At 32.8% G+C, this 10,559-nt stretch overlaps 1 protein-coding gene across 3 annotated transcripts in view; it reads right to left on the bottom strand.

The window, feature by feature from the left end:
- Positions 1 to 433: 433 nt before the first annotated feature.
- Positions 434 to 10,559, bottom strand: part of Map3k7 (mitogen-activated protein kinase kinase kinase 7) — a 63,335-nt gene continuing 53,209 nt past the window's right edge. For 2 of the 3 annotated variants that reach the window (XM_027928282.3, XM_027928283.3), the window contains 4 exons: positions 10,444 to 10,549; positions 6,299 to 6,360; positions 5,353 to 5,468; positions 434 to 3,706 (listed from right to left, as the gene is read on the bottom strand). In XM_027928282.3, the coding sequence (XP_027784083.1) occupies positions 3,526 to 3,706; positions 5,353 to 5,468; positions 6,299 to 6,360; positions 10,444 to 10,549 (465 nt within the window). In that variant the 3' untranslated portion in view covers positions 434 to 3,525. The remainder of the gene's footprint in view (positions 3,707 to 5,352; positions 5,469 to 6,298; positions 6,361 to 10,443; positions 10,550 to 10,559) is intronic. The other variant, XR_011707715.1, reaches the window with a different exon arrangement.

Here is a 10,559-nt window from a genome sequence, read left to right as displayed (position 1 = left end):
ATCAATAACAGCAGCTCAGATTGTTAACAGGTGATCAATAAATACTGAAGACATGAGAAAATTAATGTATGAATTTACAAAAATGAAGGTTGGGGTGATGTAAATAAATAAAAATAAAGGTATTGACAACTACAACTAAAAAAGAAATATTAAAAAAAAGAGTCATGTATATGTAATGTCATGCTTCATACAAATTAAGACTCAAGAAATTATGAAAAGCAGCCATTTAACTCAAAATTCTGAAATACAGAAGATAATGCGTTAACTGGCCAATCACTCAGACTTCTTAAAGATTATGGTATTAACAGTGTTGAATATTATAAAAATACTGATGTTTCAGTTTTTATTAGATTCTGTGTTAGGCAAATATACTGCTAGAGTGAACGCAACAGCTCATTTGCTGACATAAGCCATTTACCATTTTATATACCAGTTTAGAATAATAATCTGAATTTTATTAAAAACAAAAAAATAAATCTAAAAAGCTTCCTTCAATTACACAGTATGCACAAGAATTTCTGTATTACATCATTTTATACATGTTCTGAATGACAGAAGTCAAAGTAGAACTTACTACCATTTGAAGAGAGAAACAGTGAAAACCATACACGTTTACAGAGTAACACTAGTCTCACAGGGAAGAGCTGTGATTTTGGGCTACAGCAGGAACTGAAATTAGGCACATGGGAGTAACTTGAAGAAAAAAAAATTCAATGCTTAAAAATACTTCAGTAAAGAAAAGTCAAATATCTGTAAATAATTTTTAAACAAATCTTTTCAATATGCTGTTGCTATAACTGATTTTTATTCAAACATTTTTCTATTGCTGAGGAATATATCCCTCTAGATAAGATAAAAGCTTTGCTTTCTTTCCCTGGAGGGAAGAATAAAATAAAATTAGTATTTATTTGTTCAGTGATTGTTTTTGAATTTCTTAGACTAGAATAATTTTGAATCTTATTTCCCTGTTTGCTATTTCCACCCCAAAAATGATGGTCAGAATAAATTTAAAACCAGAATTACTAAAAAGTTTGGTTACCTTGATAACATCTCTATTTGAAGTTTTAATGGGCAAAGACATTGATGAAACTGGCCATGGATTTTAATTCTCCACAGTACCCGCTTTCCCCCATTTTTAGGGATAATAGATCAGCAAACAGAATAAGGCTGAATTGCTCTCAATGTCCAGGACAACTACAAAACTGAAAATCCCAAGGAATTCATTGTAAACAAACAGCAATTTCTCAACAGCCTTTTGCATTTGAAACCATGACTAAACCTACTATTTTTTTTTCCATTTACCATGTTGATATTTTTTTGAAGTATCTTCATGTAATAATGATAATAACAAAAATAATAATAAATTTTCCCTTTAAGTCTTTTAAAACATAGCAAAAGACATCAGTGTCTAGAAATGAAATCTGAACTCTCTAATGCTAAATCCTTATGGAAAGTCAAGCCCTAGCATTTACACTTGGATATCTCATGCTCTGAGATAATTAGAAAGGCTGCTTAACAGTGACTCTTCAGATGTACACACAAGTACAATTGCTATGATTGAGTTATGCTTTCCTTTAGTCTATAGTTATTTTCTGTGCCAATTTTATTTTACTATTACGTTGAGCCCAATATTAATATCAGATTAATAGTTAAATTATATGGGATTGATAACCCTCCTTTTATTTAAATCAAGTGATAGAAGATATTAAGTTCCTAAAAGCTTTCTAATAACAGATTCTTAAGAAACTAAAAATGACACGGTTTAGTATGAACTGTCCTTTACATTTATTGCTTGTATACACATGAGATTATAAAACTCAGTGGGAGGAAGAAAAAATAATGGAAGAAAAAGTTACCTGTTTTACATTTTTAAGAACAGCTTTTATAACTTATTATAATTTTGGGGGGAGTACTTGGAGTGGAACCAGGAGTGCTTTACCAATGAGCTACATCCCAGCCCTTTTTATTTTGAGACAGGGTCTTGCTAAGTTGCTTAGAGCCTCACTAAGTTGCTAAGGCTGGCCTCAAACTTGCAATCCTCCTGTCTCAGCTTCCCGAGTCGCTGGGATTACAGGCATGCGCCACCATGCCCAGCAGTTTTGGTAACTTCTTAGATCCGCTTGTTTATCTGAAACAGACCAAACACAGCAATACAATCATGACAGAATTCTAATGAACAGAGCAATTATGCTTTCATTTTTTTATTTTATCTTCTAAACACCGAGCTATAAAAACGAAACTGATGACATTCATATTTAAAAGATGCTCTTGTATTGCTATCAAAATGTGATTTGTTTTAATACCAACTGAAAAAAATAGACCTTGTGTAGATTATTACTTCAATGACATTTTATTACTCTTATTTCGAAGGCTGGTAGCAAAGTTACTGTTAACAATATAAATATTCTCTTTATAAGTGTTGAAATTGTCTTGGAAGTGTTGAAAAGGCAGCAGACATTCCAAGATGGGCTTGCAAGGAAAATCAATTATTTCAATTTTGAAGGTAAGTAGGATACCTGATGAGTTTATTCTGACTATTTTAACTTCTGTACTAACTTCTGATTTTCCTGGTTTATTCCTTATTTGGTGTTATCAAAAGAAATCTAAGTAGAGGCCTTTTAGCTTACAAAATTATTTCCATTTTCCACTATTTTCTCTTTAGCTTTTAAAAATATGTGGTAAAACAATCCAATTAATCATTGCAGGAAGGAATGATCATTTAAGCTAGACCATATTGTTTTGCCTTTAATTTCATTTACGAGAAATTAATGTTTGAGTCATAAAAGCTTTATAGTTTCAACACACATACACACAGAATTCAAAGTTTTTATGCCTTAAAAAAAGAGCTTCATTTTGTTCACTGTATCATGAACAATTTTTAGTTTGATGAAAACTAACAAAATTGCTTCCATTAATACAGCAGTCATCACTTACCTTTAAATATTTTACAGATGGAACTGTGTTCAGTACTGATCCAAGGTGGCATCAAAGCCATTACCATAAACTAACCCTAAAGGTTCTATATTTCTGTAATGTACCACCAATTATTCTAAATTTATAATACCCTGTCTTTAACTTGGTGTATATCATCTTTTGGGAAAAAATTATTAGTTTTTTGAGATGAGACATAAGAACAAACTCATTCTCGAGGTTCTACTTCTGAAATAGAAAAAAGGTCGATGTTTGCACATAGCAGCTAGTTTGAAAACCCACGCTCTGTTCGGCTACCCTTCACACAATGAGCATGCATATATACCCACAGTTCACTGCATCTGTTCTGAAGCTGAGAACTGCTGCTTATCCAAGTCATAGAGGCCATCATGAAATTCAACGAGACAGTGGAACTGCATATCCATATCCACCATGAGAAGAAAATAAATGACGTAACAAATGCAGCAAATATAGGCAGGTGGCATTCAGAACACGCCAAAAAGCTAATACTCATGAATTGTCATAGGGTTTTTCTTTTTTAAAAAAAAAAAAGTTTTTCTTTGTATATTTTAAAATTTAAACAGTCTCAGAGAATCATGAAGTGCCTTGTCGTTTTTGCTGTTGACTTCTGATGACCTCTAGTTGTTTTTTGCATTGCTGGTAGTAAGTAGAAAGGCTTTTGTTTTCATCTAAAAGCTTTTTATGTTCCTGTACCAGGCGAGACGTATTTTGCTGGTCCTTTTCATCCTGGTCCAATTCTGCAACTAGTTCTTGCCTAAAAGGAAATACCACATAATAAATATCACCAAGGATACAAAAATTGATTCCTTAACTAGCTGATGCTAGAAGCTCAATTAATGAGAACTTTTATTTTGAGTCTATCTTTTGTATCTTAAGTACATGAGTCAAATAAAAGTATGGGCCACAATGGAAACTATCGCCCACTCTTACGGTATCACCATACAAATAACATAATCCTTTCATAGGGAACTGTCTTTGGACAATCAATGAATTAGATTATGTGGTCAAATAAAAACTTCAGAGAATTTTTCATTTGCTATCTTCTTTTTGTGAAGGAAGGAAAAAAAGGGCTCTAGCCCATCACAGGAAAATAACACCGAAGTTTTAAAAATTCATATTCTACTTTTATACTCATGTACTCATATTCATATGCTGATGTCACAATCCTATTTACAGTGCTGAGTGGTAGCTAATAGAACATTTGTAAGCTAGTTAAAAGAGATGTAATCCAACTTAAAGCTCTTTCCTATTTTAAAACAGAACAATATAAACCACACTTAAACCACTTACATTTGCAGACACTTTTAGGAAAGACTCTCAGAGTTTTTAGTCAAACTTCTTTCAGCCCCTTTTACTTAAGGATAGAGTATTAGCTCCTAAAGTGAGGTTACTGGATATAAATGAATAACTAATAAAAAAAAAAATCTTCAAACAAAATAACTTCCCAATATTTCTCATTTAAATACTTAAAATTGATTAAAACTGCCATAGTTTTCACATTCCCCTATATCCACCATTATTTTTTCTGAACAAAACTCTTCTTTCAAAGAGCACTGATTAAATATGTGAAAAAAAGAAATGTGGATTTTTTTTTTTTAAACCAACATCAAGTGCCAGCAATTCTACAATAACATCTACAATTTCTAGACTATAATATTTAATTTCTTTCTCAGGCTTACCTTTACAATACCACATTGATTTCAGTTAAATTACTGTATGAAAAATTGTGATAAAATTCTTATTTTGAAGTAAAATCACAAACGTCTCATGCATTACTTTGGAAAACAAGAATCTTATGTAGAGAAAAATTAATAGAAGGAATCTTATTACCATTTTTTTTCCTTTGATTTTTGTTTCCACTTATAAATCAGCTTCATAAAATTATATGGGGGGGTTATGCTTAGGGTTTTTTTTTTTAATTAAAGAACTGAGCATACATAGAATAGTGTGGAAACTGGTTTGGATTTCTTTTCTTTCTTCTAGTACTAGGAATTGAATCCAGGACCCTGAACATGCTAAGCAAGTGCTCTACTGCTAAGTTAAATTCCTAGCTCTTTGATTTCTTAAAAATGGGAGGAAGGCAGTTTCTGTAACTCTCAGAAAAACACATATAGGTGTAAAATTCCTCAGAAAAATACTCAATGATATGAAATAAAGCCCTGTAACAAGTACTCCCATTCTCATAAACAAAGATCTGAAAGAATATGTGTACAAAATTGTTTGTAAGATGAAGCACACCTGAATGTTGGTAACCCAAATTATGACCAACTTTGAAACTCTGAGAACATATAACACTTGTATATATAGCACTAGTTTATTCTCCTTAGTACAAATATGATAGTCAAAAGGGTGAGTTTTGCATAAAAAATAGTCAAAGGGCACTTAAAACTTAAGACTTACTTTCTCTGTAATAACAATGCAATTTCTGTTTGAACTTTCATATATTCTTGTGCCATTTTACAATGCTGTTCAAACACTGCCATGGATTCTTTGGAGTTTGGGCATGGTGCTAGAGGCTGAAAATAAATCAGGAATGTTAAAACATAATTAAAATCAAATCTCAGTTTTTAGCTAAGACGAGAATTAAGACAGAGACTGTGATATATTTTTATAGCACTAAAGCAACAATCTTTTAAAAATAAGTGTTAAATCATGCCCTAGAAAATGTTCATGTCTTTTTGTCAGAGTTAACTCAGAACTTAAATTGATACTTGCTGTTTTAACACTTTCATGTTCTAGAGAAATATGACTAGAGTACTTGCAGCTTCTGGTATGACATTTCAGGCTGCCAAACTGTATTACACTAAAAGGTTTTTTTTTTTTTTTTTTTTTCCCAGACAGGGTCTTGCCCAGGCTGGCCTTAAGCTTTCAATCCTTCTGTCTCAATCTCCTAAATAGGTGGGTATAAGGTATGTGCCACAGAGTCCAGCTCCTAAGAGATATTTAGCTCTCATACTTGTGAGGAAGCACCAAAGTATATTACTTACATTCTTGGTCACTATGAACATAAGAATGCATCACAAAATGTATTAAATAGGGATGAGTTTATGAGTTTTATATTTTAATGCACTAAAATTAGAGAGCGAAAATGCTGTGCTTGGCAGTCTTGAACAAAGATATGGAACTATTTTAACACGACTGTTACGATAAGAACATATGATTCTGCCAGTCTTAAATCTGAATAAATTAACTAAAAATCCTTTATTTTAATTTGATTTTAAAGTTTATTTATGCTATAAGCATATAAATGAATATACAAGGATGAATAAAAACATAATAGTCAGCTTCAAAGACAATCTCCCTAAGAAGAAAAAAGTAAACTTCCATTGAGAAAGTGCTCCTTTACCTGTAGTTGGTGATCCAGTGTAAGATAAGCCATTGGGATGGAGTTATCTGATCCATTGGTATCTGGAATTCAAGCATATATTTTATTTATTTTCTGTTATAAACAATAAGAAAGTATGAACAAAATATTGTTTATCTACATAAAGGAAGTAGTATACCAAACAAAAGTTACTGCTATTGGTAATGAAAAGGGTGATTTTGATTTCTAAAGGTAAAGAGAGCACATCTGATTATATATATTAAAGTACAATCACATTCTGTGATTTAAGTTTGTTATAAACAAAACAGAACACAATGTTAAAGCTTATGAGCCTTTTCTTAATTAAAACAAAAATAATGATTTGAGACCTTTATATTCAGCCCTGACCCTACCTAATCAAACCCCAAATCTCTTTATTATACTATGTTTACAATTATGGCTGGGTCAACTCTGTCCCAGGGTAAATAGGTAAAGGGAGAAGCAAGCATTCTTTTCCAGTAGATCATTTTCAACTTACACAGATTCTAATGTGAACCTCTCAACTTGTCCCTCCCAATGAGAATGAGAAGAAAGAAGAGATATTACTGATGTGAGTACATTATCCATACAAACGATATGGAAACAAACAAACAAACAAAAAATTTAGAAGTGTGCCTCAATGTCAGGCCCCCAAACAGTTCAATTGGTTAATTCAAACAACCAATTCTATCAAACTATTTGAACAGGCAGCTCCCTATTCCCTGCCCCCTGACCTGACACCCAATGCTGGGGATAAAACCCAGGGCCTCTAGCATGCTAGGCAAGCACTCTACCACTGAGCTACATAAACTTTTGTTTCTGTTTCAAAGCAGGTAAAACTGCCATACAACTTGACGGAGTGGTATGGGTAAAGGCAAGGTCAGGATGACAAGGAGATGCTGTATTCAAACCAATAAAAAACTAAGGAAGTTTGATGGTTCAGTAGCCTCTTAATTTATAAGATTACCTTTTATTTTTTTTTCCTTTAGTGCTAGGGATTGAACTCAGGGCCTCACCACTAGCTATGCCTCTAACCTTTAGGTTTCTTCTTCTTTTTAAGCCATTAAGAATGTGCTCACAAGTTACTACTAAAGCTAATAAGCTAAATCAGACCAAATGAGGTATGTCTGAAAGGAACCCTCCCACAATGCTTGTACAAACTAAGCACTCAACACAAGGTGGTGGTAATTATTATTACTATTGATAGTAAATGGAGAATTAGAAATGAAGTGCAATTTTAAATAGTCAAGCTTATATTTCATTGAAAAAGTAATGTTTTTTTTTTTTTTTAAAGTAATGTCTGTTAAATACTGGGATGCCACAGAGAATATAGCCCAGTACAGCCTTAAGGCTCTTATCCTAAAATCATAATATAAATGTTTTCAAAAAGTACTAAACAAGAAAACACTTTGTTATTTCTCTCACCAACTTTCTCCACACTCCCAACAGTAGTTTCAATTATGCTCCCACTCAAATGCTGCATTGTATAAAACAAAAACTGACTAAAAATGATATATCCCTGACTTAATAGGAAAAATTGTCTTGAAAAAGCTTCCTGAATATTTAATATTTGAATATTGTGAATATTTAGTATTTCCACTCCTGTTATTCTTATTTAAAACATAGATACCTTATATATATCCTATTTTATCAGATTTCTGTGTCTGATATAATTTTAGAATTAACATTTCTCAGTACAGTGGGTGTGGGAAAAAGTTCAAGCATTATGTTTTTCACATGACTAAAGCTGTTCCATGTAAGGTTCTTAATTGAATTTCACCTTTTTTCTAAAACCAAGAAGGATTTCACTTTCTCATTTATATCTAAATTGAAATTGAGCTTCCAGTTTCTAATACCAATAATTGGTAACGAGATTACTCTATGAAAGCAAATGGCAAGGTTATTCCAGTTTATTATTTTAATGTTTCAACAGTTAATCAAATTTACCTCCTTTTCTCAGTGTCAAGATTCACACTGGTTTGATTAAATTGGGCAAAATCTCTTTCCTGGTTCCTCCTGCGCAATACTTATTACTACTCATATTATTTAAGTATGCAGTCTCTGCCTGGAATGCTGCCTTCTCCTTTTTGCTTTAGGACTGAAGAGTACAAAAAAAATTATGGACTCTGCCAGGACTCACATTTAATTGATTTCACTCCACTGTTAAAATGCTTAGCTTGTACTAATAAATTTAGTAGTTTATTATACAGCATGATGAATTTACTGTTAATGTGTATCATGACTTTAGTCATGATTACAAGGAAAGGCCACATCTTAAATGTCTATCTTTGCAAAGTACTAAGCACAGAAGAAATTCTTTAGTGAGTTTCTCTTTCGGCAGCTCCCTCTACTCGGTCCTTGGTATGTATTTCTTTAGACCCATTATATTATAAATAGGAACTGAAAAGCACTCATTATCTGCTGATTATTAAATTATTATGTTCTTTGAAAACACACAGAAACTTCTGGTACTTGTGGCACTTTTAGGTACTGGAAAAGAAAAAGAGAGAGACAGGGAAATACAGTTATGAGAGCTACTGAAAAGAACATGCCACATTGTTGATTTATGTCTATTCAGATCAGTGTAAGCTGAAATTTGGAAGCTCTGCCCAGCTGAGAGACAGACCTGGGCACAGCCAGAATGTCAGAGAAAGTACTCCTGTGGTTCAGGAACCAAAAACTGCTAATATTACCTGAATGTTAATGATAAAATCTGACAGGAGCATTTCCCTGTCTACCACTTGGGGGCAAAAACAGGACTATGATAAATTCTAACTGAGTAGTGGTGAGCTGTGCTAGGAATGAAATTTAGGAGTTCTATTTACACTATATTTAAACTTACTAAAACTAGAGGATACACCCCTTGCTAAACATAGTCTTATCTTACATGACACAGAGAAAAGCCACTCGGTTACTTTTTAAATTATAAACTTGACTAAACCATGCCAAATAGCTATAAATACCTGTCATATTTTAGTTTGTGAAGACAGAAAGCTGACTGTTAAATTTTAATTATAATTGCCACTATTAATAACAACATAGTTGATCTTACGTAAAATCCCAAATGGTTTAATTTTCTAAGGTCTAAGAGATCATCTTTCCCTCTCTGACTTATAAATAAAAATTTTCATTTAAGTATATTTGCTGAGTCTTTAGTTAGGTATTCTCTTAATGTTAGGGCAAAAGTTAATTCTACTATAGCACATAATTTCTTGCTTGTCCCAAATGAAACTATTCCATCTCTATACCTTCAGAATACTAAAATACTGATATTGTGGCAAGTTAGTTATCCATGTTGGTGAGTTTTAATAACTCACTCTCTTTTTTTAATCAGGGATAAAACCCGGAGTGCATAACCACTGAGCCACATTCCCAGACCTTTTTATATTTTAGTTTGAGACAGGGTCTCTTTCCAAATTGCTTAGGATCTCACTAAAGTTGCTGAGGCTGTCTTTGAACTTGTGGTCTTCCTGCCTCAGCCTTCTGAGTCTCTGGGATTACAGGCGTGTGCCACCATGTGCCTAGCTTAACTCTTATTGTTTTTTTTTTTTTTGTGTGTGTGTGTATGTGTTACTGGGGATTGAATTCAGGGCCTTGTGCACTTGAGACAAGCACTCTACCAACAGAGCTATATCCCCAGCACCTTTAAATTAAATTTTAAAGGTCCAAGTAACTGAATGAAGTCTCCCCATCAGGCTAATAACCAGGAATTTTTTTTCACTAAGTGTTATATCCTTAAAACAAAAGACTGAGATGAAGATAATGGATGGATATTTTAACCATTCTACGAATTTTAGTTATGTCAAAATTAATGACTTTACTACTATCATCTAGTTGGATGGATCACATTAGGAAAACCATAGACTGAATTATCAAGCATACAATATGCTTCCTAACTAGAAAAAACTAAAACAACTATCTTCAAAATATGTGTTTAGTATCTAGGAGAAAACAATGCAGAGGTCAAGGCAGTCTTTGTCACAGAATTTAAAGATATTTTAAAATTTATTGGTAAATAGTCATTTTATTAATATGAACATCTAAACTGCCAAATAATGCTTGTGTTTGTAAAAATTAATAACAGTACTAAATGAATGTAAGTAAGATGAATTCAATTTCTTATTATAATGTGGAACTAGACTGGTCACCTGTGGAATCATCAGGGGTCCATGGATGACTTCGAGTTGGCTTTTCTGAGGTTGGTCCTGAGGTAGTGATCATTCTGACACTAGGACTGGATGACCTACTGCTCACCTGTAGGAAA

This window comes from Marmota flaviventris, chromosome 6 (genome assembly GCF_047511675.1).
Source record: "Marmota flaviventris isolate mMarFla1 chromosome 6, mMarFla1.hap1, whole genome shotgun sequence".
Taxonomy (NCBI): domain Eukaryota; kingdom Metazoa; phylum Chordata; class Mammalia; order Rodentia; family Sciuridae; genus Marmota; species Marmota flaviventris.
Note: the sequence above shows the minus strand (reverse complement) of the source record. Positions and strands in the feature narration are given on the sequence as shown.